The sequence below is a fragment of the Heloderma suspectum genome, chromosome 2, assembly GCF_057233095.1.
Source record: "Heloderma suspectum isolate Gila_16-S chromosome 2, 16-S_ref, whole genome shotgun sequence".
NCBI classification, from domain to species: domain Eukaryota; kingdom Metazoa; phylum Chordata; class Lepidosauria; order Squamata; family Helodermatidae; genus Heloderma; species Heloderma suspectum.
The window spans coordinates 234,592,521-234,619,729 of NC_139459.1; the positions used below are offsets into that span (position 1 = coordinate 234,592,521).

The 27,209-nt window shown below is 48.3% G+C and overlaps 2 protein-coding genes across 7 annotated transcripts in view; both read left to right on the top strand.

The window, feature by feature from the left end:
• The window catches only part of CACNA1A (calcium voltage-gated channel subunit alpha1 A), a 368,926-nt gene extending 362,475 nt beyond the window's left edge, over positions 1-6,451 (top strand). Inside the window, exon 49 of the mRNA XM_084838533.1 lies at positions 4,714-6,451. Within this exon, the coding sequence (XP_084694659.1) occupies positions 4,714-5,373 (660 nt within the window). The 3' untranslated portion in view covers positions 5,374-6,451. The remainder of the gene's footprint in view (positions 1-4,713) is intronic.
• Positions 6,452-12,875: 6,424 nt separating this feature from the next.
• MAN2B1 (mannosidase alpha class 2B member 1) overlaps positions 12,876-27,209 on the top strand; it is a 38,232-nt gene continuing 23,898 nt past the window's right edge. For 3 of the 6 annotated variants that reach the window (XM_084838534.1, XM_084838536.1, XM_084838535.1), the window contains exons 1-7: positions 12,876-13,007; positions 18,442-18,544; positions 20,382-20,555; positions 23,685-23,878; positions 24,103-24,235; positions 25,322-25,464; positions 26,099-26,215. In XM_084838534.1, coding sequence (XP_084694660.1) covers positions 12,882-13,007; positions 18,442-18,544; positions 20,382-20,555; positions 23,685-23,878; positions 24,103-24,235; positions 25,322-25,464; positions 26,099-26,215 — 990 coding nt within the window. In that variant the 5' untranslated portion in view covers positions 12,876-12,881. Of the gene's footprint in view, positions 13,008-18,441; positions 18,545-20,381; positions 20,556-23,684; positions 23,879-24,102; positions 24,236-25,321; positions 25,465-26,098; positions 26,216-27,209 lie in introns of those variants that run through there. The other 3 variants (XM_084838538.1, XM_084838537.1, XM_084838539.1) reach the window with 3 other exon arrangements.

A 27,209-nucleotide genomic window follows, 5' to 3' on the forward strand; every position in this document is an offset into this window, starting at 1 on the left:
TGCTTACATTTTAATCTGATCAGTTTTCTGCCAGATCTTTCATTTGAAACATTTGCTTCCTCTGAAACCCCAATACTAAATATGGTGTTACATTAGCATTTTGTTGGCTTGCTGGAATGACGGTACGCAAGAGGTGTTTGATGGTATTCTGTGTATTCCTCCCACTGCTGCTGGGAAGGGCTCCTTGGGCTGTGGCCTGACTGTTCTTTGCAACCAGGAAGTCTTCCCCCTCCCCCTGGTTCCTCAGCCTGGTAGTCCAGCTGACTTTGGCCAATATGCAGAAGCAGACATTTCAGATTGTCTCAGGTATCAGCACTGCATTTTCTGCTGCTGACTACCTTGCACAGTTCAAACAGTAAATATATTAATTTCCTGCCTGTAACAACCTGCTCATCCAACTTAACTTTTAAAAAGATACTGCCCTAGTCAATTCACAGTATCTCTGAAATAGCATGGAACGTTGCGGCACTGCACAGCTGAGTGGATATGTGCTTCATATTCCTGATGAAAAAGTACCAGCCTCTCCAGCTCTTTGCTCCATCTTTTAGCTAGCTTTAATCCACATCAGGATTTATCCCCTCATCTACATTCCTACATGAAGGTACTCATGAGAGATTCTTAAGACTTTTTCTCCACCTACTGTCTTTTGCCTCGGTATTCGGTGCCTATTTAGTGACAATGCCATAATTCTGGAGGTAGCATTGTTCTGCCCCACCTCAGCATTGTGTTGCTTGTCATTTTGCCCACTAGTCTCTGCATTTAGAACTGCTTTAATTTTTCCCTCTGTAGCTCCGTTAACAACTGAACAGGACCCTACTGTCTGTTATGGTGCACTGATGAGTTGCTCCTAAGAAGAATTTCCATTCATGTTTAGGCCACTTTTCCTCAAAAGATGAAAAGCCTTCTTCTCTTGTTCTCTCTGCCATTCTCTGAGCTGCAGCCTGGAAGGCCTGGCCTTGCAACATCTTTTTGCCTCAACCATCCCATCTCTTTTACCTCAGTCAATCTGGTTCAGCCTTCCATTTGTCCTTCTACAGCTAAGTAATTGATTGTCTGCGTCCTAGTTGTTGGCTGTTCAAGCTGTATTATCAATAAAGTTGGTTGAAGATTGATGTATATAAAAGTGTGGACTGGATGTGAGTTTAACTAACTACACAGCCTAACATGGCTTGAGGCCAGAATACATTCTACCTAAAACCATAGTAAAAATGCTGCCTCAGTTTCACAGACCCATTCTCTAACATCAGGAGAAATGCTTAAACTTTCTGGCCCCTGGAGGGGTCTGACCTGCAGAATGGCTTGCTGGGCAGTGGGGGCTGCCATCTTCTTTTATGGGAGCTGCCATTAATTTTACCCACAGTGCCTCTGAAATGACATCACTGAGTTACAGCTTGCTTTCCCCTTACCTCCATATGGGCCAGCGTATAGCATGAAAGTGTGGTCTGACTCATGGGGAAAATAATTCTTAAGGTGTCAAATCCCAGCTTCTAAACATATAAGATTTATTAAGGTTAGGGCTAAGGGACAAGGGAGGATTAGGAAGGGAGTATAAAAATGAAATAAACAAGTTAGTTTCTACGTAGCTTGCACTAAACAGTTCTAAAGTTAGGCTCCAGATTGAACACAGGAAGAGCATGGATCAGCCATATTGGTCCCCATCATAAGTGGCAAACTTCATAGGGAGAACAGCCCCATATTAACCTGGGGGGTGGGGAGGAGAAACTGACAGGTAAAGGGGAATCCTCCAGTCAGGAGTGATGAAGGGGGATTGAGATAAACAGCACTTAGGCAGGTAGCACCTGGGAAGATGGTCAATTAACACTATACCAAACCACTGAAGGTTTAGAGGAGAGGTGAGAATTGGGAGATATCGCCCAAGTTGGAGAAATAAATAGCTTGTGTATGTTTGGGAAGTGATCTGACAGTTATTCTGAAATGACAGAGCCAGGTGCACTAGATTCTTAAAGAAACAGGATTTTTAAACTCAATCTTTCTGCACAGGGATTTTGTACACGTGAGTTCTAAATCATTTAACTGTTAAATTGATCTGTATGTGACTGTAAAACATACAGTGCTTAGAGTGTATTTTTGATTTTCCCTTTTGCATTCTTTCACATTAACAACATTCACATATGGAACAAATAGCAGGAAATAGGTTCAAATGAACTCTTTAGTCTCCTATATGAAAACAGGCCAAGAAGTTGAAGAGTAAAGAAAAGAAAAGGACAATCAACAGGTACAGATCACAAATCATGGAAGTGTCACCTGTACATGAGCCCTTCAGCTTGAGAACCAGAGTCAGCAATGGATGGGTGAGAAACTCACTGTTTGCATTTCAATGCGAGCTCACCAAATTAGCATTTCCAGACCTAGGGCTTCTTCACATGGAGCTTTTATCCTGCTATTGAGATAGTGAACCTCCAGGGCGTCTTCTGCACTAAATGACCTTCATTCCATTTTTTAAAAGATTGGAAATAATGAGCTATCCAATTACCGAGCTTGAGTTCTGCTGAGCTTGAGTTCTGCTTGAGTTCCCTCAGAGTTCGAGTTCCCTCCATGAAAAAGGAAAAGCTGCAAGAAGAGGAGCTAGATCAATGAAACACATAGAAGACTCAGATAAGGGGGAGAAGGAGGGAGAAATGGGAGGGGGAAAAGGAAGCGCGTGTAAAGGGAGTCCGTTGTGATCCTGCATTAAATGCAGGATTTTAGGCTGGTGTAGAGATGGTCCTAAACTCAAATCAGAACACACTTAGACATGAAAATCCATACTCTTCTGAAATTTGTGGTGCAGTTCACATATGTAGAAAGTGCACAAAAATGCATACATTTTAAACGTGCAGACAAAACACACAGGTGTGTACAAAATATTTTGAAGAATATGCACAAAAATGCTTTATTTAATGGAAAAATTGCTTGCCAAAATGTGTACATTTGAAAAAGTGCACACAAAAATGTGTATATTTTGAAAAAGGCTTTATTTAATGGGAAAAATTGCTTGCAAAAATGCATACAAAAATGTGTATATTTTTAAGCACATGAAAATGCATACCAATTTTCATGTGCAATGAACTAAAAAGTGGAAAAATGAAAACTGGCGCAAAATTGAGTTTGACAGATTCACCTATCCCTAGTCAACCACTTAGTGCCTATAAGTTAATAAAGGGGTTCGAAAGGATCTAGCAGCCTCTGGCTTGTACATTTTGGGGGTATTTTGCTGCTTCCCACAAAGTACCCGACTTTCCTTTAAATATATTGTGATGGGCTGAATGACATTTTGGTTTATTGTGACCTCTCAGCCAATTTGGACAAGGAGAAAACATTAACTGTATTCAGGGGACAACAGTACAGTCAATAAGGAACGTAGCTAACTTGGAGATTGCCTGAGGGACACACTCTCAGTTAGCTCAGAGTCCTACTAGGTTGGAAAGAGTGCACACTGCTTCCACAGACTTGTCCGGACCTGCTTGAAATGAGAACATGCACGCAGAGTCCCTTACATCACGGTCAGGATGCAGCATCACTTTCCATAGGGCCTGGCCAGGTCAGAAGCAGAATGCATTGCACCCAAACTGTCTTGAGACTTATAGAAAGTGAAAGTCAAAATGCTTCTTTGGGGTGGGGGTCCCTTAACATGTCTGGGCCCAGCAAGTGCTTCACTCAGCCAGCCATATTGGCACTGTCCAGAAGGTTTTGGTCTCCATAATAAATATGTGTGACAAGCCCTACTACCGCGATTTACCATTTACTTAGCAAAACCATGTTATATGACAGGGATGGGGAACCTTTTTTCCTCCAAGGACCATATTCTCCCCAGGGAAATCTGTTGTGGGAGGGGGTGTCACATAGCAATGGTGGGAGGGGCTCAGGCCAAAAGTGGCTGTGACCGGGGTGTAAGCAAAGAGAGCAGTGAATGATTTTTCCTATTAGCATGCAAGCAAACCCAGCAGAGAAAATATTGACAGCCAAACATGTCTTAGGTACAGAACAGCAGCACTCTGCAGCCTCCCTCAAGAGTTCGGCTCCGTTCCAAACTTCTCCAGACCCAGTGCTCCCCCTCATCTTTCCTTGCTAGATCCTCACTCCTAATCTCACCCCACCCCCGCCACTTCCTAAATCCTGCCCTTATCTGTCCCAACCTACAACTTCCTTTTTCAGCTCCAGGTATTTTTCTTTACTATGTTTTTTCCTCAAATCGCTTTTTGATAACATGCAGTATGACCCATGCTTTGCAAATTCCTCCCTGCCCCCCTCCTTCAAACTGCTTTCTTTCTTTTCTTTTTAATAAATTGATTTCCCCTCCTCTTGTTTTGCTTTCGTTTTTTTTTTTTTTTTTTTGGAAGCGTGCAAGTAATTTTTAAAAGCTTTTTGCTACTTTTTAAACCCTGGAACTTACAAAAACTCCATTTCTCATTTCTCTTTTTTGCTTTTGTTTTTGTGTTGGATTTTTTTTAATTTATTATTAATAATTATTATTATTGCCCTTCTTCGTTGTCTCCCTTGCCCTCCTCTCCCTCCAATTCCCCTCCACCCTAACGTGGCTGTTGCTTTAATTATTTTCACCATTCGATTATTTTCGTTTCTTTGCTTCCCTTATTTTCTTGTCCTTGTCTCTGTGTGCCCCTCACCCCACCCCCTTTTCCTCCTGTCTCTTCTTGGTTGATTTTCCTTGTATATTTTTTCTTTTTGATTTCCTTTGTTTCAATTTTCGTGTAGGGCAGTAGTTCCGTAAGTGGGAGTCCAGTCCTCTCAACGTCTGGCACCAGCACCCCGAGGCGAGGACGCCGCCAGCTCCCACAGACCCCTTCTACACCCCGGCCACATATCTCCTACTCCCCTGTGGTCCGTAAGGCCGTCAACACAGGGCCCTCGCAGCAGCAGCAGCAGCCGCCGCCCGCGCACTCCAGCCGAATATCCAGCCCAGCCCCAAGGCGCTACCCCTCGCTGCCCGCCGAGCACCACATCTCGGAGCGTCGCAGCAGGTCTCCTGCTATGGAGCGGCACACGGTCCCGCCGAGGAACGATTCGCCTCGGGCCTACCGCCAAGCCAGCAGCCGGTGGTCAGCCCCACACGTCTCTGAGCCACACCCGGGACCTCGTCATGGCAGCGGCCACTACCGGAGTCCGGGCTACGCCGGCCCAGCTGGGGAGGAAGCCTTTCCCTACGAGACAATGCAGCACGGGAGCAGCTCAGGACGGTCGCCCAGAACTTCCCGGGTGGGCAGCAGCTCGTCCTCCCTCTCGCCCTCCAGGCATGGGCGGCGGCTACCCAATGGATACTATCACTCGCATGGACCAGCCAAGTCGCGTGGGACAGGATCACGCAAAGGACTGCACGAACCTTACAGTGAAACCGACGAGGACGACTGCTGCTAACCCAGACGCGGTTTCGCATCACACATGCGCGCGCGCGCAGAACACACTAAACACACACGCCCCGGAGGGAGGAAATTCCCGGTTGGGGGGAGGGGGAGCTGGGAGAGGAGGGGCGGAGAGGAAGAGCGACCGTGGACTGCCGACTGCTTGAGGAAGGCGTCCTGGGGGAGAGCCCTGCAGTCGTGGGAACGGGAAAGAAACTTTTTATCTTTGGGGGGGGGGAGGGTGGGGGGCGGCCAGGGAAGCGAGGGTCTGGGAGATCAGAGCATGTTTATCTTTTACAGATCAAGTTGTGTGTGGTGATTCGAGGGTGGGAGGGAGGGACGTTACTCAGAATTTACAAAAGAAAATGCACTCGGGTGTGGGGAATTGTGCAGTCCAAGAGCCCCATGCTACAGCTAACTATGCCTCTGAGAAACGAGACCAGAAGCCACTTTACCTAGGGACAGGGGTGGGAGAAACAGAAAGGAGTCTGTCAACCTCAGCAAAGACGTTCTGCAAAAGTTTAAGAAACAAAAACCTTTTAAAAAAAACGTAAAATGAAGCAAAAAGACAAAAAATATTTTTCTGGGCTTCTATTGATGAGTTTTATCATCTCAATTTACCTGGTTAACTTAAAAAAAGAAAACAAAATGTTTTAAAAAAAGTTTGTGGCCTGACATTTTAAGAGGGACACATGCACGCAAATACACACACTCAACCATGTGTACACACACACACACACACACACACGAGTGCTTGCTGGTTATACCAAACCCTAATATTACTGCCTGCAGAGATAAAAAAGAAATAATAAAATTAAACAGAAAAAAACAAAAAAGGACAAAAATAATTGATAAAAATGAAGCATTTTCTTCCGACATTTTGGTCCTGCTTGAAAAAGAAAAAGAAATGACATCAAAAATTAATAATTCCTCAGCTTCTTAATTTCTTTTTTCCTACTTGTTTGAAAAAAAAAGTTGAAAAAAACCTGTGGGATTGGGACTGTGAATATTGCATGAAACAAAGTAAAAAGACAAATGACGAAAAAAAAATTTAAAATCCTTAAAAAAAACAAAAATATTAAAAAAAGAATTTTTGATTGAAATGTACTTTATTGTTAATTTCCTCATATTTTACTCTCTCTTTCTCCCACTCACCCCTTTCCCGTCTTATGATGATATGATGCTGCATGAAGGGAAATGTATAGCCATGCATGAATGATAAGTGTTGCTGTTTACTGCTTTCTGAGATGAGGAGTATGAACAACGGATCACTAAGCAGAAGCTGGTCAACAAGAGTCCTTGGATTGGATAGGGTGGGGTTTTTTAATCAGTTTATTCCCAAATACACCTATATGTCTGTATTCAACGTTAACAAGATCATTTATCTACCCATCTATCCTGACAAATGCCTAGCAGGCTACTAAGCATATTTTACACCATGCCCAAAACTATTATAGTAATTATCTGGAATGGTATGCTGAAAGGGACAGATAATTAATCCGCCTGTCTTCACTCTTCACCATTGGCCCAGCTACTAGATATATTACAAGGACTGAGGAATGAAATTCATTAGTGAGTATATAACCAGAAAGTACCCCAGTGGTCACCTAACCAATTGTCCCATGACAACTTTGTATAAAAGGAGCAGTCAATATTAAAGTAATATCAGGACAAAAGTGGAACTGGATACCTGGTTGTTATCTTAGGACAGCTTTCTCCAAACTGGTGCCCTCCAGAAGTTTTGGACTACAGCTTCCAGAATTCCATGGCCATTGGCATGTTGGCTGGCGCTGCTGGGAGTTTGTCTAAAATATATGGAGGCACCAGGCTGGGGAAGGCTCCCTTAGGGCCACTTCATACATCATGTAGTGGCCAATGCATAGTTGCCACTGTGCATGTACATGCCAGTCATGGCCAATCATGGTTTCCTAATGTGTACCCATATGACAGAATGGATTGCAAACAAGTATTTGTCACATACAAACATTGCATGTTTACATGTACATATAAAGTCCTCAGGGCCATTTGGTATACAGATAGTCTATAAGAATGTTACTATCTTTGAGGCTATTCCAACAGGACCTCCCCTACTATAAACTGGCATCTAAGATATCCTCAAGAACTATCTCTCTTTCTATAACAAAGGAGCCACCAGTTGATGAAAAGCAGCGGAGGTATATTGTAATCTGCGGCTGAATCACCTGATAGCAGCATTATCACTGGGGACAGAATTGCAGCCTGACTAAATAATTGCATCAAGGGAGAAACAACCCAGAGTTTTAACCCATGGTTTGTTGTGGGGTTAAAACTCTGGGTTATTTCTTCCTCAATAACTCAGCATGGTGCATTTGCATGTCACCCCAAACAATCCAGGAACTGAGTGTTTCTGGGTTGTTTGCTAAACCAGATGCAAAGTGGAAATGGTGAGCGGGCAAAGGCAGAACAGCCCAAACCGGGTTGGTGAGTCGCCACAGACATTGCCTCTCTAACAGGGCAGATACTTGGAAAATGAAAGCCAGGCTCGGAAGGGAGAAGAGGCCCTAGTACGTGGTAACTCGGCCAAAAGGTGTGTGAATTCCCTTCCTAAGAGGGGAAAGTGTGTGTATTGGCTTTCCTCAGTCATAAGTATCTGCTATTTGAATTAAACAACAACAAGCCAAAGGGATTCTACTCAAGGTAAATTGCATATTGGAAGCATGAGAGGGGGTATCTTGGAACTGGTGCAGATGCAAATGCTACGGCTACAATCCAATGTCCACTTACTTGGAAATCTGTGTAATTGTGCATAGAAGCGAGCTGTATGTGTATCTGCTGTTGGAAACAACGTTGATGGAGCCTGTACCCTAACAGTTCTCCAGACACAAGATACCAGGAAACTGAGGCTACTGAGAAGGAACACTTAAATTCTTAACACTAAAGAAAATCTGAACTACTCCTACCCCCTTCAACTCCAGCAATGAATTCAGTTATATTGCAATAGTATCATGAACACACTCTGGCTCCAACATTTTCTGGACCAATGGGATGAAAACTGTTTTCAGTTTGATTGCTTTAAAGATCAGAAAGATAGTGCTATTGATTTGTTCTGCAACTGTGGAAACCAGCCCTGGCTTTCACTGAAGTCGGACATAGAACTCCAGCTTATTTCCATGGCAGAAGGAGGCTGAACAAGAACTACTGGCTGGAATGAGGCTGAACAAAAGCTACCGGTTGGATGGTAAAGAACTGGAAGCGAATACAAGTTCATATTATTTTACTTTGGATGAATCAATCTGGAATCACCACCTCCCCTACATTAATATAGCTACTAATATAGATTAGAATAGTTTCATCTAATATAGCTATAACATTAATTTAGCTACTAATATAGATCAGAATAGTTGTATCTATATGTTCTGAAAACACCATCTTACCATTCTTTAATCACTCAGATTGCTACTTGGTGTTTAAAGTAAGTAAAGGGTCACCTACTTGACTCAGGGTACAATCCTATGCATATTTAGACAGAAAAAAGTCCTACAACTCCCAGCATTTCCCAGGCAGTATGGCTGGCTGGGACACATGCAGAAGTGTAGGACTTTTTTCTGTCTAAACATGCATAGGATTGTACCTTTAATCTTGAGTGCACCACTCAAGTCATTAACCACTAGAACAGCCTTCTCTGACCTGGTGCCTGACAGATGTTTTGGACTATAATTCCCACAATCCCTGGCCACTGACCATGCTGACTGGGGCTCATAGGAGTTGAGGTCCAAAATGTCTGGGGGGTACTAGGCTGAGGAGGACTGCAGTAGAACAAGTTATGTACAGGCGTGGCAGGCTCCCCATCAAAACAGAACAATGTCCGAAATACCAGTTTTAATTAAAGCAACTTACCTGCTAAAAAAACCGCCCAGAGAAAACAAAAATGAGAGAAACAAATGGAAAAGGAGGACAAGTGTTAGGGAGGAAAGTGAAGGAGATGGGGAAGATTATCTTAGTTTGACAGAGTTAAGCTATTTGATTAAAAAGCATGGGGAAAGAGTTTAATAGATAAATGGAACTAGATATTATTCTGCTCTGCCTTTTGTTTTTAGCAGTAATAAAATCTGAATAAGGACACAGATAAGAGTATTTCAGTTTTAATTAACAATCTGTTCCTGGCTTCCCATGTGCATCTTAAACTCAAGTCAGATTTGCCCCAGTGCCTCCTTTACCTCACAGAAGTAGTTTTTCAAATCATGCTCCTGGGAACACTAGGATACTTCAGATTCTTATCAAAGATTTCTCAGTGATTTGTATAACTGTGGACTAGATACTTAGAAAAACAGCTTGCCTGGCATTTGCAATCCTCTCCCTCAACAATGCACACTTGGGAATGGTGCATGCCTTTTGTGGCAAGCACACCACAGGATCAACTCCTCTACAATGCACAGCAATTCCTCGGCAGATACGTTCATGTGGAAATGTTTGTTGCCTGAAATCCACGTCATTAGTAGAGTCTGCTCCTGTCTGGCCCATTAGGGCTGTATTTGCATTAGTATTTTATCTACCACTTGAAGTGTCTCCAGCAGGACTTAAAGTGTGTGTGTGTGTGTGCGCGCACACATAATCAGACACAAAATGTGCAGTTCTAGGAAAAATGTGCAGTCGTAAAAGAATATTTGTGCTGTTCAGAAAAGTCATGCCAAAGTTGTATTCCTTTTGCTGATGTAAAAAAAGGCTGATAATGTCCAGACTCCTCTAGAACCTCAAACCCTGATCAAGTGTACTCATTTCTACTCCCCTGCCAAAGACACTCCCTGCAGACTCCACTGCTACTTTCCACAGAGTGTTTACCAATGTTTCCAAGAGGAAAGAAATCATTTTAGAACATGGGGAATCCTTTCCTGACTACTCTTGTGAAGTTATCAGTGTTACTATAAGGGCAGTGTGATGCCAGAAATATCCAAGATGACATTCTTAACAAACACTTCATTTGGACAAAGCTACAAGTCAGCCTGTTGGCTCAACCAGCCCAGTATTGTTAACACTGACTGGCAGGGGCTCTCCAAGGTTTCAGGCAAGGTACCAACAGCACAGCACAGCAGCCAGTCTGGTCCCCAGTGAAATAAGCCTGCTTATTAAACAAGCTATTTAAAGATTCTGCTGATTACAACAACGCATAGGGAAAAATTATTGAGCTCTGAGAAGAGAGAAATCATCTGTCTAGATTTATAATTGTAATGAGAAGGCAGCCACATATTTACCTCAACGAGGCTCTTGGGAAGCATGAGTTCTGAGCTCTCCCACAAAATCTTTTCACTCTAGATCATCAGAGATGGGAAGCCTCCAGCCTGTGGGTCAAATTCAGCCCATGAAGGCTTCCTGTTAGGCCCCTGCCCTGCCCTGAAGCCCCCACCCTCTAAGAGAAGGGAGAGGGGAAGGAAGAGCAGCTCCCGGCTGAGCCAGCTCAACTAGTGCTCCTTGGACCAGTGGCTCTGTCTTCTTCACTGTCCTCTTGCCTTACCTCACTGGGAAAGTAAAACTGGTCTCTGAGTGAGCCACCTACCTGAGAGTGCTTCCCAAGCCAGCGGCTCCATCTGTTTTGCTCCTCCTTTGCCTTTGCCAGGGCTGAGTAAAGCTGGCTCACTGGGAAGCCGTTGCCTCAGGACATGAGGGGTAGCAAAGCAGACCAAGCTGCTGGCTTAAGGAGCACTCCTTGAAGAGGCAGCTCAGTCAGGAACTGGCTTCACTTTCTCACTGGGAAAGCCAAGGGCTGAGCAAAGCCGGCAAGTTTTAAAGACGTGGAGAACCAGTGTGGTGTAGTAGTTAGGGACTGGGACTTGGGAGATCCTTGTTCTAGCCTCTAGCCATGAAGCTCACAGGGTGACCTTGGCCCACTCACTGACTCTCAGCCTCACCTACCTCACAGGGTTGTTGTGAAGATAAAATGGAGAGGAGGAGGACCATGTAAGGCAGGATATAAATGTAATAATAAATAGATAAAGTCTAAACCCATTTTTTACTTTACAAATAACTTCCTAGTCAACATGAAATCAATAGTTTTATTTTAATGTAGGAGGCTGCCTTGTGCCAAGTCAGATCATTAGCTCATCCAGCCCAATATTGTCAGCAATGACTGGCAGTGGCTCTCCAGGGTTTCAGACAGGAGTTTTTCCAGCCCTATCTGGAGATGCCAGGGACTGAACCTAGGACCTTCTGCATGCAAAGCAGGGGCTCCACCACTGAGCTATGGCCCCTCTCAGAATGTGATGTTCTATGGGAGTACAGCACTAGGGATTTATTTAAAGTTGGAGTCCTTTTATAGACATTGAGGAGGGAAATTGTGCAATATAGGCAAGGAGGTATATCATAAATTGAGCTAAGAGGTTACTGCAAAGAAATCATATGGCGGTTAATATGTATACAGGTTTGCATTTTAACAGTTATCAGCTATAAGGTCTAAAACATCTTGTTCTGGGCTAGCTATCTTTTGGTTGACTTCTATGAAGCCTGAATATAACACTCTGTTCTGCATTGGTGCTGTCAAATTCCCAGTTCTAAGGATTTTCTTCCATACTGTGTAGGCTTCTTTATGCCACAGAATGTGACTTTAAGCATCAACGTGTGTGCACACGCACACACAAAGAAGATTCACCAGTGTGTTGTAGCAACCACACACTATACTCAGAAATTAGCATCACACCCCACTGTGCAATTCAACAGTTTCCTTTTTAAAAGCCCTGGCCTCAAGCCCTGTGGGGTGACTGCTTCCTTTTATTTTGAGCCCTGGCTAAGGAATTATGGGAGTTGCAGTCCAACACATCTGAAAGGCACCAGGTTGGCGAAGGCTACCGGAGCTCTTAGTATGCCAGGGGAACTGGGGAAAAGAACGCGGGAAGCTGCCTTACACCAAGTTGGACCTCTGATCCATTTAGCTTGGTTGCCTACACTGACTAGCAGCGGCTCTCCAGGCTTGTAAACAGGGGTTTTCTCCAGTCCTGCCCAGAGATGCTTGGGACTGAACCTGCTACCTTCTCCATGTAAAATGGGGCTGGGGGGCTGTTGGACTACAACTCCCTTCATCCCTCACACTGGCTTGGGTTGGTGGGAGTTGCAGTCCACCAACGCCTGGAGGGCCACGTGGGCGCCACCCCTGATGTGCAATAGGTGGTCTCCGTTACCACTGAGCTACACCGCCACTCCTGCCTTCTGGGGCTCCAGCTGCCCCAGTGGTCTCAACGTTTTGGCAGACAGCTAGAGCCCCACCCCAGATTGGAGACCCCGTCCCCGTAGCCCATTCCGGGCCGGCTTTGCTGCCCTGCGCCGCCCGCCTCTCCTACCAGATAACCCCAGCGCTCCGCCCCTTCCCGTAGTCCCCACCCGCTGCTCCTCGACAGCCAATTAAAAAGAGCTTGGCGCGCCGCGTGAGGCGCGCCCTTTCAATGAGTTCAAAAGCGGGCCCGCCCTCCAATCACTTTCGTTTCGCGGCCTGAGCCGCACCCGTAGGAGGCGTGGCTTGCCGGGAGCTTTGCTCCAGTTGTCATGTGAGTGGCTAGTCACATGACCGCTGCAGGGGCAACTGCTGGGACGGCGGCCGCGATGGGGCTCCCGTGGCTCCCGTTGGCTTTGGGGCTGTTGTTTGGGCCCTCGGTGCTGCGGGGTGCTGCGGCCACATGCGGCTACCAGGTAAGTGTGGACGCGTGGAAGTTAATGCTGGGGGACGGAGTCGGCTCTGCCGCCGGGGACTGAAGGGGGCGGCAGCCTGCCGGGCGTACCGGCATGGTTTAAATAAACCGTGAGTTTGCGGGCGGTGGGGGGATCCCATAGGCAGAGCAGGAAAAGGCCACGGAGGGTCAGGGATGTGCCACGGGAGTGCAGCGTTAGATTTATTTAAAACTGGGGTCCTTTCTTTTGGGGAGGAATCGTGGCAAGGAGATCTACCGTAAAAAGGGTTAGAAGGCTGCTTACCGAAAAGAGGAAGTGTGGCGGTTACTGAATATCGAAATACTTTGAGAAAGGAAGTAGGCCGGCTGGAAAGTGATGCTGCAGTCACAGGATTGTAGCCTTGTGTTTGGTGTTAAATTTGGAGTAACTATCGCTGCTTGGTTCTGCTCTCCCAGCTGCTAATGCAAATAACTAGAGCTCCTGCTTTCCCTATTAGGATCTGTTCAAAGGGGGCAAAAGTCCACCCTCTTAGGCAGGAGTGGCCAAAGTGTATAAAGAGGTAGCTAATCTGGGTTAAATAATCCAGAGCACTCTTCCCCAACCTGGTGCCTTCCAGATGTGTTGGACTGCAGCTCCCATGCTGGCTGGGGATGATGGGAGTTGCAGTCCCAACACATCTGGAGCACTCCAGGTTGGGGAAGGCTGATCTAGAGTAGGCTGCCTGAGAAAGGAGAGCTTCTATGTTGTTGGTCAGTCATTCAGTCGTGTCCGACTCTTCGTGACCCCATGGACCATAGCATGCCAGGCCCTCCTGTCCTGTGCTCTCTCCCGGAGCATGCCCAAGTTCATATTCACTGCATCGGTGATGCTATCTAGCCATCTCATCCTCTGCCGTCCCCTTCTCCTTTTGCCTTCAGTCCTTCCCAGCATCAGGGTCCCCTCCAGAGAGTTTTCTCTTAGCAGTAGGTGGCCAAAATATTTGAGCTTCAGCTTCAGTATCTGTCCTTCCAATGAGCACTCAGGGTTGATTTCCTTTAGGATGGACTGATTTGACCTCCTTGCAGTCCAGGGGACTCGTAAGAGTCTTCTCCAGCACCACAGTTCGAAAGCATCAATTCAGCCTTCCTTACAGTCCAGCTCTCACAGCCATACATTACTACTGGGAAAACCATAGCTTTGATTAGACGGACCTTTGTCGGCAAGGTGATGTCTCTGCTTCCTACTATGCTGTCTAGGTTTGCCATAGCTTTCCTTCCAAGGAGCAAGCGCCTTTAATTTCATGGCTACAGTCACCGTCTGCGGTGATCTTGGAGCCCAAGAAAGTAAAATCTGTCACTGCTTCCATTTCTTCCCCTTCTATATGCCAGGAAGTGATAGGGCCAGATGCCATGATCTTAGTTTTCTTAATGTTGAGTTTCAAACCAGCTTTTGCACTCTCCTCTTTCACCCTCAACAAGAGGCTCTTTAGATCCTCTTCGCTTTCAGCCATTAGGGTGGTATCGTCTGCATATCGGAGGTTGTTGATAATTCTCCCAGCAATCTTAATTCCGACCTGTGATTCATCCAACCCGGCATTTCTCATGATGTACTGTGCATATAAGTTAAATAAGCAGGGTGACAATATGCAGCCTTGTCGTACTCCTTTCCCAATTTTGAACCACTCGGAGCAAATTGTCAGAAGTGCAAAGGAGTGGGATGGCTGATCAAAGAGGAGAAGCCAGAGGAGAGGCTGTCCTTGGAATAAATACTGCAGACTGGAGCAAGACCACACGGTTCAAGGACTAGCTTTGGAGCTGAGCTGGAGGCTGCAAGTACAAGAACTGTCCCTCTGGATCAGATCAAGGTCCATTTGTCTCCAAAAGTAGCCACCTAGATGCCCCTGGAAAGTCTCAAGAATGAGGCGGCGGCGGCCATCTCCCGACATCCAGAGGTATCATGCATCTGAACATACTTAAACTGAGCTGATCTGTTTTAAAGCCATGTGCATTAATGGCCATCACCATATTCTATGGCACCGCATTCCACCAGCTTTGTGACTAAGTACCTCCTTTAGTCTTCCACTGCTGTTGCTGAGGCTGTTTGGATGGAATCTCTCTCCCCCCACCCCCTCCTAACAGTGCAAACCTTTCAAAGGGCTGCATTGGATGATGATTCCTGTTGTGTGCCCTCTGATCACTTTGGGAGGGCTTGAGAGTATTGAGTGTATCAAAAGGCAGAGACAGAGTGTTGTGGAAAGCTGAGTCAGTGTTTACGTAATCAGCTCTTAAGAGACACCTTTCGCAACGTAACTGTGTCTATCTCTAATCTGCTGGTTTGACTTTTAATTTAATTATCTGCTTATGCTGTGCCACAGGCCACCCCCATCCCAAAGAGCTGGCAGTTTTCGCTCCAGGGAACAGTTCCTTCCTGTATCTGTGTTCTGGGGAAAAGCTTCACTGAAGGTCAATTGCATTACTGGTTGTCTGCTGTCTTGTGCTCCTCTGTACTTTCCCCAACACTGACAGCATCCGTAGTTAGCTTCATCTGGATTAGGTGCAATGTGTGTGGAATCAAGTGTCGCTTTAAGGTTGGATGCTTCTTGAGGCCCAATGTGAGTGCTGGATCCAGTTGAATCCAGGCAACCTGTGGAAGTCATTGCTGTGGGTTGTTGTCAAGGCCAGTAGCAAAACTACCTACAATCATCGAAAGCCAATGATTGTTTCTGTTAGCAGAGTACAAGCCTGAAGTCCTCACATCTGGCTTCCACCCTCACCTCAAAGAGTAGAGTGGCACCTCAAGCTGTGACCTCCAGCTAAAGCTGTACTACGTGCCTTAATGCAGGGGTGGGCAACTTGTGGCCCTCCAGATGTTTTGGCCTACATTTCCCATCATCCCTAGCTAGCATAACCAGTGCTGCGACTGATGGGAGTTGTAGGGAGTTGTTGAAGGCCACCCTTGCCTTAATGAATTCAGCCCTTCACAGGGAGATGGAAAGAGGTATTTTCTGGTGAGTTCAGAAGAGTGCTCGCCAGAAACATAGTATGGTTGTGGGCCTTTTCTCTGTCTAAACCAGTATAGGATTGCACCCTAAGTTGTATAGCATTGGGTGGGAACGGCTTGCACTTCCCTGGCCAAAGGGGGTCTTCCCAGCTTGAAAGGAGAGGACCGATGCCTTAGAAGCAAAAGGATCAGCGCTATCCATTGCTGGATATTTTCTCAGAGCCTTTATGCTTTTAGAGTGTTTTTCTACCTGAAGTGTAAAGCAGTTCTGGTTTCACTTTCTTTGTTTACATTAGTCCGGAGTCTCGTCCACTTTAGGAATGTCTCTCTCCTGCTTTTGCTTCTGTATAAAACATAAAAAAGTGCCACCGCAAGGGCCTTTTAAGTCTCATGCATAAAAATGCTCCTGGACTCCCTAGATCAGAAGTATGCAGCCTGACACCCTCCAGATGTTCTGGACTACAACTCCCATAACCCCTGGCCATTGGCCCAATACTGACTGAGGCTGGTGGGATTTATAGTCCAAAACATCTGGAGGGTGTCAGGTTTCTTACTCCTGCTCAAGATGAGCCTCTGGTAACCCTTGCAGAGCAAAGAAAGCAGAAGTTGTGCTCCCAATTTCTGTCAACTGCTTGCTGAAAAGCACTACTCCCCCAATGCAGTATTACTCCGTTGTATAATTTCCGTATATCTGTTTCCTCCAATGGCGTCACTGTGCTGAGTTCTTATTTTTGTAACTAACTGAAAGCAGATAAAAGAGACCATACCATGGGCAGCTCCTTTCCTGCCCTGCACAGAAGCAGCCCAACTCTCAGCATCTTTACTCAGAAACAAGCCCCACTGTTCAATGGGACTTCCTGCCATGTTGAGTGTGCAAAGCCTCTTCGGCCTCTGCATTATCCAGGATGATGGATTCTGTTAGCAGATGCAGGGGCTAGGCTCAGTGGCATTCACGTTCAACCAGGGAAACTGCAGAAAGCCTGAGGATCTGTCCTCGCATTGAAACTGAGCCACACGGAAAAGCAGCATGCTTGAAATTAGGATAGCTGTGCAAGGATTCTAGGAAGCTGGATCTCAGGGGCTCCTGCTGCCAGAGCCTTGAAGAGAATCTGGGGAAAGTGGGCGCCCAGCAGCCCTAGCTTTTATGCTTATGCATTAAGCCCTGCTGGGGGAGGGGGGAAATGGCTACAAAGCACGAATCGCTCCCCTCCCCTCTTCAGAGAGGTCACACTTCTCACCTTGGCCCCAAGCCTTTGGAAACCTGAAGGAACTCCAGCTCCCATAGGAGCCTATTTTGTTTCCTTTTGGACCTGTGCTGGCTGGGGCTGATGGGAGTTGTAGTCCAGCACATCTGGAATGTACCAGGTTGGGGGAGGCTGTCATACGGTCTTAAGCGGAGGCCTTGCTCTGAGAGCCCCCTCCCTTCAGAGAACGGGTGGGTTGTGACTAGGGAGAAGGGCTTTTAAGTGGTAGTCAGTGGTAGAGTGGTACATTTTGAGGTGCAGGTGCTTGTCATGACAGTCCCCCTAGCCATGCCCCCAAGGAGGGGCCAAAGATGCAGGCAGCTGTGTTGATCCATATTTATCTGTGTGTGTGTGTTGCTGGGAAAATCCATTCTCTCTCCCCCTGCCCCCTTCAGCCTACTGTGAGGATTGCAACTAAGCTCCAAGGGAACAAGGAAGCTGGGGTGGGGATGGGGGATGCTAATTGTTCCTGCTAATTAAGAAGTCCCAGTGCTTTAACCCTGCAGGTCCTGATGACAGTCTACCACAGGTGGTACTTAGCCCTGTCTGTGGAACACTTTCCCCAGGGACACTTGACTGGCATCCATACTGTTCTCTTTTAGGCACCAAGGGAAGACCATGTTATTCCGTCATTTCAAGGATGCATTTCTCCTCTGCCCTTGATTTTAATGGATAATGTTTGCTCTATGTTTTTTAACTGCTTCTGATGTTTTATCAGAGGTTAGGATGGGTGGGGGTTTGTCAACTTATTCTCTGTTTTCTTGTTAGCTGCCTTGGAAACCTTGCACTGAAAGCTGGGTTAGAAATATCTTCAATAAACCAAGGCAGGAATAGAACATAGTAGACCTCATTTTCTGCTGTTCTGAATTCTTTTGAATGGTGCTTCTCTGCAAGCAGCAAGGAATCCTGGATCCCAGCTATTGTAACCAAGGGTTTTATGTTTCAGTAGCATGCCTAGCTTACCGTTGATATGATACATAAGATATGTGGTTAGCAGTAGTATTAGTCAATAGCCTTGAAGCTGGGGGATAGCAGCCCTTCCATAAGCTATAACCAGGACTGGTATTTCTGCCTCCTTCCAGTTATACTGAGCTTTATCTGTTTAGATGGCTCTTGCCTCCTTATGGCAGATTTTGGGGTGCTTTGCTACCTGGCATATAGCCTCCCTTCTTGGCTCAGTTATGCTTTTTGTCGCTCTTTCTTGTGTCTTTCTCATCCTTTGCCTCTTTTAGTCCTGCCCAGTGACAAAACCTGACATGCTCAATGTTCACCTTATCCCTCACACGCATGATGATGTGGGCTGGCTGAAGACAGTAGACCAGTATTTCTTTGGAGGTGAGTTGAGGCTGCTGGGTAGGCACATGGGTGGGGTGCACCAAGGTCCAGCAGGGGGCTGCTAGGAAAATGCTCCGTGCCTGGGGCTGGAGGCAGGCATCCTTGCTGGCCCTTGAGCTGTGTAGCTGGAGTCAAGCCTGAGGGCGCTGATGCCCACTTGGACCTTGGCGCTAGGCATGGACCAGACTGGGCATGCTCCCATTCTCTTTCCTGGTTAACAGAGGAGTTCAGCCATAGGGCACCCAGACTAGACCGAGGGGGCAAATCTGTTCCTCTGGGGTTGCCCCAATGGCCACACCCCCTTTCCCTGACCGCCAATCATTTGCTGGTTTCCTGGCTCCTGTGCAGTTTTCCCACATTCTAAAAAGCTGAACTGCCTCTCCTGAGGCTGAATCGCGTGTGGTGAAGCTTTAAGCTAAAATAGGCTGGTATTCTTGGCCCCGCCCCTTTTGCCTCTCCCCCCACCCGCCACTGGAATGCAGCCCCCAAAAGCTTCTCTGAAATGGAATGCAGCCCTTGGGATGAAAGCGGTTCTGCACCCTTGGACTAGACTAGCTCATGGGAATGATGTTCCACTGAAGCAAAACCTTGTATCTCTTTTCCAGCAAACAATGACGCTTCAGGTGCAATCCTATGTTCCCTTGACAACATCTGGGGGATATAGGATATTTCGGTTTCTGGGAACTGAGGCTGAAACCAGGGCGGAACTGCGCTCGCCGCCCCCTCTTGGCCGGCACGGTTCTCTCTGCTTCGTCTATGTCTCCACGCTCAGAAGCGGAGCACGGAGACGGCAAGAAGCGGGCAGTCCTAGGGGAGGGGAGGAGACTGCAGAAGCGCTTTACATAGCTTCCTGTGCGCTTCTCAGCCTCCTTCCTTCCTCCCCGAAGCGGTGTCTAAGGAAAATGCAGAACATGGCCGGATCATGGAGGCAAGGATCACCTCCGTGTTTTGGCCACCCTGCATTGGATATTCGGCAGCCTTGGACTTCGGAGGATGCCGACTATAGCGATAGGATTGCATGCTCCTGGGTTTGTAATGCTTAGTGTTTTATATAGCTCTTTTCCTCAAAGCACAGTAACCCTTTCAACAGCTCTCTAATGCACCCCGGAATTATCCACACACACACCTCCACACACATGCTACAAATGGTGTTGAGGCAGAGAGGGAGAGCACCTTGCCTCAGACCATCCAGTGAGTTCCTGGCTGAATTGAATTCTCAGCCAGGGACTTCTCGGCCTGCAGCTTGTGCTCTTAACCGTAATGTTAGACCCACTGTGGGGTCTGAACTGTAGATTACTGTTGAGGCCTGGGCGTATCCAGCGTCCTTCTCCAGCAACAAGCCCACCTGCTGTTCTGCCTTGTCCCTGAGCAGGATCTGCTGGTAGATCAACCTTGGTGCTTCCGGCTTCTGCTGGAGCACCAGGTAATGGCCTTCTTGTTTCGGAGGCCTTCCTCGCATGGGTGGATTTTGCATGCTGCCTTCCAAGGCCAGAACAGAGTGACTTGAAACATAAACCCCCCTTCAGCATCTTGCCACAGAGGATGGTAAAGCAGAGAGTCATGAGCGGGGGGGGGGGGGGGGGCTGTACTGCTTTGTGGTTTGGGGCAGGGGTGGAGGTGGCGGCCTGGATCTCTTTCAGTCTTGGAGATGCTGGTTGTGATAACAGTTGGCTGGTGGTGGCAGGATATGAGACCCTCCCCTTGGCTCCCTCCTTTAGGGAGGACTGCTTCCCACTAGCCAGTGGCTGGAGACTTTCTGGCTCACGAGGGAGGGACCCTGTCCTGCCTTGGGCATCCCTCCTCAACTTCTTCCTGTCCCTTGCTTGTTGCCTTGCAGTCCGCAATGACATCCAGCACGCTGGGGTGCAGTACATCCTAGACTCCGTCATACCACAGCTACTAGCCGACCCCAGCAAGCGTTTCATCTATGTGGAAGTGGCCTTCTTCGCCCGCTGGTGGGGGCTGCAGACAGAAGATATGCGCCAGGCTGTGCAGCGGCTTGTCGCTGACGGTAAGCAAGAGGGGCCAGGCCGGGCCAGGGCGGGGGCATTGCTTTGGCCCTCGCACATGTGTATGAGGCAGATGTGGAGGTGTTTTATCTCTGGGGCTGGGGAGCTTTCCTGCGGGAGAAGCAAGGAGGAAGACGGTGACCAGAACTAGCTCAAAAGACTTTCAGCTACTGAGACAGACGAAAGGGGCAGCCCCGCTTTCTCCTTTGGGTGTGTCCTGAACGGTTTTCTTTTAGAGTGTAAAAAAGAAAGAATCATTTCCCACCCTCAAAGGAGGCTGCCCACTCCTGGTGAGTCTGCATAAGCCCCTGTTCTGAGCAAGCTTCCTAAATGGAAGGAGATAAGCCCAGAACAGTGAATACTACAGAGACACAGTAGGACACCTCCTCTGAAGATGGGTGACTCTTTTCTGTTGCTCTTGTTAAAACTTCATTTCTGATTGTTCTGGTTTTTACAAGTTCATCTACAGTTTCCCGATTTCTCCCTCTGCCCACCCACAACCCGATTGTGAGATCTGCCTGATTTTGTGGGCTCGGTTTCAGTTGCTGCGGCCTGATGACGTGGACAAGGTGCTTGCAGCAGTGCGACCGACCACATGCCCTCCCGATCCTTGCCCCTCCTGGTTAATAAAAGCTAGCTGAGGGGGTGTGCCTGGGGGGTTCCAGGGAGTGGTAAATGCACTTTTGTGTGAAGGGGTGGTTCCCACTCTTGAAGAAACCCACTTTGGATCCAATGGTATTAGACACCTACCGCCCAGTTGCGAATACCCCTTTCTTAAGGAAGGTACTTGAGGGGGTTGTGGTGGAGCAACTGCAGGCACTCTTGGAGGATACTGATTATCTAGACCCGTTCCAGTCCGGGGTTCGATCTGGTTATGGGACTGAATCAGCCTTGGTTGCCCTGATGGATGGCTTTTATCAGGAGGGGAACAGGGGGAGTGCAGCCCTGCTAATTCTTCTCAATGTCTCATCGGCTTTTGAAACTACTGATCATGGTATCCTCCTGGATCGACTCCGTGGGATGGGCATTGGAGGTTCTGTGTTACGCTGGTTCTGGTCTTACCTGTGAGGCTGATTTCAGAGAGTAACTTTGGGTGACCGTTCCTTGGCCCCTTGGCAATTGGGCTACAGGGTGCCACAAGGTACCATCTTGTCCTCAATGTTGTTCAACATCTGTATGAAGCTGCTGGGCATGGCCATTAGGGGATTTGGAGCCAAGGGCCATCAGTATGCTGATCTCTGTCTCCCTGTGACGTCTGAATCAGGTGAGGCTGTGCAAGTCCTGCCAAAACTCAGCGATGGGCTGGATAAATCCTGGCAAGACAGAAGCCCTGTGGGTTACTGGTTCCCCAGTCCAGGAGATGGGCTCATTGGGCTTGCACTCCCTCTGAAAGATCAGGTCCATACTTTGGGGGTACTTCTAGATCTATCACAGTTGCTGGAGGCCCAAGTGGCCATGGCGGCTCCCAGTGCCTTTTATCGGCTTTGGCTGGTTCGTCAGCTACAGCCTCTCTTGGACAGGGATAGCTTGGCCACAGTGGCACAGGCATTAGTAACTTCAAGGCTGGATTACTGCAATGTGCTCTGTGTGGGGCTGCCCTTGAATGCACTGGTCCAGAAGCTGGAGCCTAGTGCAGAATGCAGCAGCTCGGCTGTTGTCAGGAGCTGCCCCTTTCCAGCATGTAACTCCTTTGCTTAGGGAACTGCACTGGCTGCCTGTTCGCAACCGGGCCAGGTTAAGATTTTGCTACTAGTGTATAAAACCCTAAACAAACTTGGGACCAGGATACCTGAGAGAGCACCTTCTCCCTTGTCAGCCTGCCTGGTCACTGAGGTCATCAGAGGGTGTGCTCCTGGTGGTTCCACATGGACCTCTGGCCCGGTTGGAGTCCCCCTGGAAAAGAGCTGTCAGTGTGGGGACCCCCTTCCTGTGGAGCTCCCTGCCTCTGGAGGGCAGGCAGGTGCCAACGTTGTGTTTTCAGCACCTCCTGATGCCTTCCTCAATTGACCAGCCTTGCTTTTTATTGGTATTCTGTTTTTTAGAACTTTTAATATGTTTTATTTTTTCTATGTATTAAAATGGTGTTTTTATTCTTTATCTTTCATTGTTCGCTGCTCTGGAATCTGTTTAGATGTGGAGCAGTATAAACATGTTGTAAATAAATAATAAATACCGCCCCCTCAACTCTTACGTTTTGTAGTTTTGTTTTTTCGCTTGGTTTCCAGGTCACAATCCAGAGTGTGCACTGCACTCTCTGTTTAATTGCCCCAGAGTCCTGGTGGGGAATGCAGAGGAACCTGCTTCTGCTCTCCTCTTCCTGGAGTCCTGTTGCTCCCTCTCCCATCTGCTGTGGGGCGCAGCAAGTGTCCTGCCTTCTCTGCCAGGGGAAGAGGAATAGGGGGTGATGGGGCAGGGGAGGAGCAGAGCGGGAGAAGCTGTAAGTGCATCATCCTTTTCAGAATGGGGCCATGACAGAGGTAAGAGGGGTCTCTGGGGTGTGACCTGGCAGCCTTGCTTGTTGGCAGGGTTGCAGGCCAAACCATCATCCTGCCCTACACATCTGTGTGTGTGTGTGTGTGTGTGTCTGTCTCTCTCTCTCTCTTTCTTTCTCTCTCTCTCACTCACTATAGGAGAGGCACTGTCAGTCTTGCTCTACATTCCCTCTCTCAGTCTTGTAACATTATGTTGGTGTGACAGCGGGAACCTGTGGCCCTTCAGATACACTGGACTACAATTCCCAGAATCCCATTTGCCATGCTGGCTGGGGCTGATGGGAGCTGGAGTCAGCAACATCTGGAGGACTGCAGGTTCCCTACTCCTCTTTCTACTGTACCGTAGAGCGGAGTGGGCAATGTGTGGCCCTCCAGATGTTTTGTCTACAGCCATAGCCAGTGGTGAGGGATCATGGGGGCTGTGGGGCAAAACATCTGGAGGTCCACACATTGCCCAGCCCTGCTCTAGAGGCTGTTTTCCTGCAGAGGCCCCCAGATTCCCCTTTCAGACCCAGTGGGCGGCCATGCCTGCCCAGCTTCTGCGTTCGCCCTGGGGTCCTTCCACAGAGGGGCCATGGCGAGCGGCCTGCATCCTCCTGTCCTGCCTTGATGTTCTCTTTCCTCTTCTCTCCTCGGCAGGCCGCCTGGAGTTTGTAAATGGTGGCTGGTGCATGAATGACGAGGCCTCTGTGCATTACAGCGCTGTCATCGACCAGATGAGCCTGGGCCTCCATTTCCTGCAGGAGACGTTTGGCGAGTGTGGCCGGCCCCGGGTGGCCTGGCACATTGACCCTTTCGGCCACAGTCGTGAGCAGGCCTCCCTCTTTGCGCAGGTCAGCCAGGTTCCCCGGGGCATTCATCTCACGTGCCCCACACAGTCACTACACACCTATGCTGAGCATCCCCCTCCCCGGGCCAGCAGGACTATGTAACTCGACAGGCCTCATGATATTAAACCAGCCTCTTTGCCTACGTGGCTGGGATCCTCCCATTCAGCTAGCATCTCCTCCTCCGCTTGCTGAGCACTCATCCCTCCCTCCCTCATTGTTCTCTCCAGATGGGCTATGATGGCTTCTTCGTGGGCCGCATTGATTACCAGGACAAGGCCCAGCGTGAGGCCTCACAGGAGATGGAGCAGCTGTGGCGTGCGAGTGGAAGCCTAGATCCCCCCATGGCTGACCTCTTCACCGGTGAGCAGGACACCTCTGCCTCTTCTGGCTTGGGGCTCCCTAGCTCAGCCTATAAGGCACCACATTAGGGAAGGCTGGCCTAGCTCAACAGTAGCCAAGTGGCCTAGTGCTGTCTCCATGGCCATGTTGCGGAATGTGAGTGTGTCTGCCCAGCCAGTGCACATCAAAGAGTGATCAGATCCTCAAATCATGAGGCTCCTCTAATCCAGGGGAGTCATGCCTGAGCAATATATGCTCTGCCTATCAGCTTCTGCATTAAATTTCTCTCTTCACAGTTGGATATTCCCAGTTCTGATTATACGCTGTCCAGAATACTTTATGCAAATTGGTGCAAATCTACATGACATTTTGAAAATGAAAACAAACAAAATTACAAAGAAAAATATTTCTGGTGGAGACCTCTATTTTGAAATACTTCGACACTTGAAAGAGTATTTGTGCTGCAAGCCTAACCGTAAGGACTTGTTCCAGGGTTAGGATTGGTCTGCCAATCTGGCAGTGTAAAGGGCTTGGGCTGGAGCTTTATCAGCTTTATCAAGTAAGTTGCCCATCAAGCTAAGAAAGCATTTGATGATACTCATAGAATGTGCTCATTTCAGTGTCCAAAACCAACTCAGTTGAGTGTAATTTGGTCCTGTGGACTGTGTAGGTGCCTTCCTTATGTGGGCATGTGTGTACAATGGCCTGGCTTGGGTTAGGTTGTGTCCAGTAGGTTGTCTGTTTTGTTTCAGCGGAGCATATATATATTCTAGGTGTTGCAGTGCAGGGCGCTCAGACGTACCCAGGAGTGGCTCCTATCTTGCCAGTTGTGATGCTTCCCTTAACCACCCAAACCGAAGCGCCTGCTCACAATCTTGCGCGGCCCCCTTCTGCTCTGGGATGTGATTTCTCCACCATCGCCCTTGGGTGCTGATGTGCAGGGTGCTGGTGCCTCCCCAGCCCCTTCTGAATAAAGGTTCTACTTATTCCACCGTTGTTACTGGTCTTGTCGCCTGCCTGCCTTTAACGTCAGGGGTGAGGTGGGTGTGAGGGAATCGTGATTGGCCCATGATGTCCTTTCCATTTCTCCTGACGGTCTCCTGGTAGGTGTCCTTCCAAATGGCTACAACCCTCCCACAGCGCTCTGCTGGGATCAGATCTGCTCTGACAACCCCATTGTGGATGAGGACAGTGATGAGAACAACGTGGATAATCTAGTGGCCTATTTCCTGGGGATTGCAGCTGCCCAGGTGAGAGCGAGGGGAGGGGGCCCAGAGACCAGGATTCCTGGGTTCTCATCTCAATCAGGATGGAATGTTGGCTCATCGGATGGGGTGAGGGGAGATAGGAGGGGGTAAAACTGGACTTGATAGAGCAAAGACCTCCGACTCCCTGTGGCTCATTTCCAAAGCCAGCGGGTCACTAGTAACTGAAGGCTGGTGTAGCATAACAGTTCAGATTGAGCAATGAATTGGGAAGTTCCTGGGTTGAATCTAGTCTTTACTCACTAGGTGGCCTTAAACCTGCCTTCCCCAGCCTGGTTCCCTCCAGATGGAATGCCCAGCATGCCTGACCTTTGTCCATGCTGGCTGGGGCTGATGGGAGTTGAACTCCAAGATATCCGGATAGCACCAGGTTAGGGAAGGCTGTCCTCAGCAGTCTGTTATCTCTGGCCCTCGGTTCTCCCATCCGCATTATGGGGGACAATACTGGTTTACCTTGCAGAGTTGTTATAGGAGTGCAACTCGATAATGCACAGGAAGCTCCTTTGGAGACTTAATCACTGTTAAGCATTGTTATTAGCAAGGGATGCCTCTTGGGGGAGGGGGTGTCTCCTGTGTGGCAAGTGGACCCCGTTCCAAGTCCCAGTGTTGTCCCCTTTAGGCCAAATACTACCGCACCAACCACATCGTCATGACAATGGGATCTGACTTCCAGTACGAGAACGCGCTCCTGTGGTACAAGAACATGGACAAGCTGATCAAGCACGTCAACGCAAAGGTACCCCAGGACGTGGCCTCCGCCCCTTTCCTTGTCTCCGCACAGCCTGCCCTCGGGGGGCAAGGGCCTCTTTCTGCTCTCCTGGGAAGGAGCCAGGGAGGCTTGATCATGCTGCGGCAGACTGGACGGTGGACGGTGGGCCGAGGGACACGCTTTCTCCGACGAACGCTGTCCTGACGAAATGCCCGATCAGTCTCACACTGGGCCATGGAACTTGTGGAAGCCAGAGACTCTGGGAGCTGGGACCATGGGACGCGTGGGCATCGTGGGACACGTTGCTCATCAATCCATGGGTTGATCCAGGAAAAAACCTGTGGGTGCTCACGTTCCCTCCTTCAGCCACAGGCAAATTCAAAGCCCTTTGTACATGCATACCTGTGCTGTCATGTGCCCTCTGCCTCCAGCCGCCAGTGCGAAACAGAGGAAAAGAAAAGCCTCTGTTTTTCTCTCCCCACCCCAACAAACCTGGAATTGAGAATTAGCCTCTTTGCCCACCTCCCATCCTCCAACAGCAGTAACAGCATCTTCCAGCTAGGAGCAAGGAGGGAAATAACTCTCCCATTACTGCAGTAGGCCTGGAGAAATCCCTAGCCTTCCAGGACTGCTCCTTCCAATTCTCTCGTTTTTGCCCCAATCAGAGTATCACCCTTGCCTTCCCTGCCCACCTCCTCTGTCATGTGTTGTAAAAACTGTGGCTGGGATCCTCACTTGCTCCACCGTACGTGTAAGCTGAGGCAATTTCTTCCAACTCACCTCTGTCTGCAGCCTCCCATACCATTCCTAAGGGTCTCTCCCCGCAACCTCCAGGAGCAGACTTTCAGGGGCCTGAAGAGGTAAGGAGGAGGTAGATAAGCCCTGTTCTGCGCCCTTGAACCCTGCTCCATCCACTGGAGGAAAGTTGGTATCCAGGCCAGACTTGGTTCACATTTGACAACAACCCAGAGTATGGTTGTTGAATTGCGGGACGTTGTTATGTGCAAACCCAGGAAGAGAA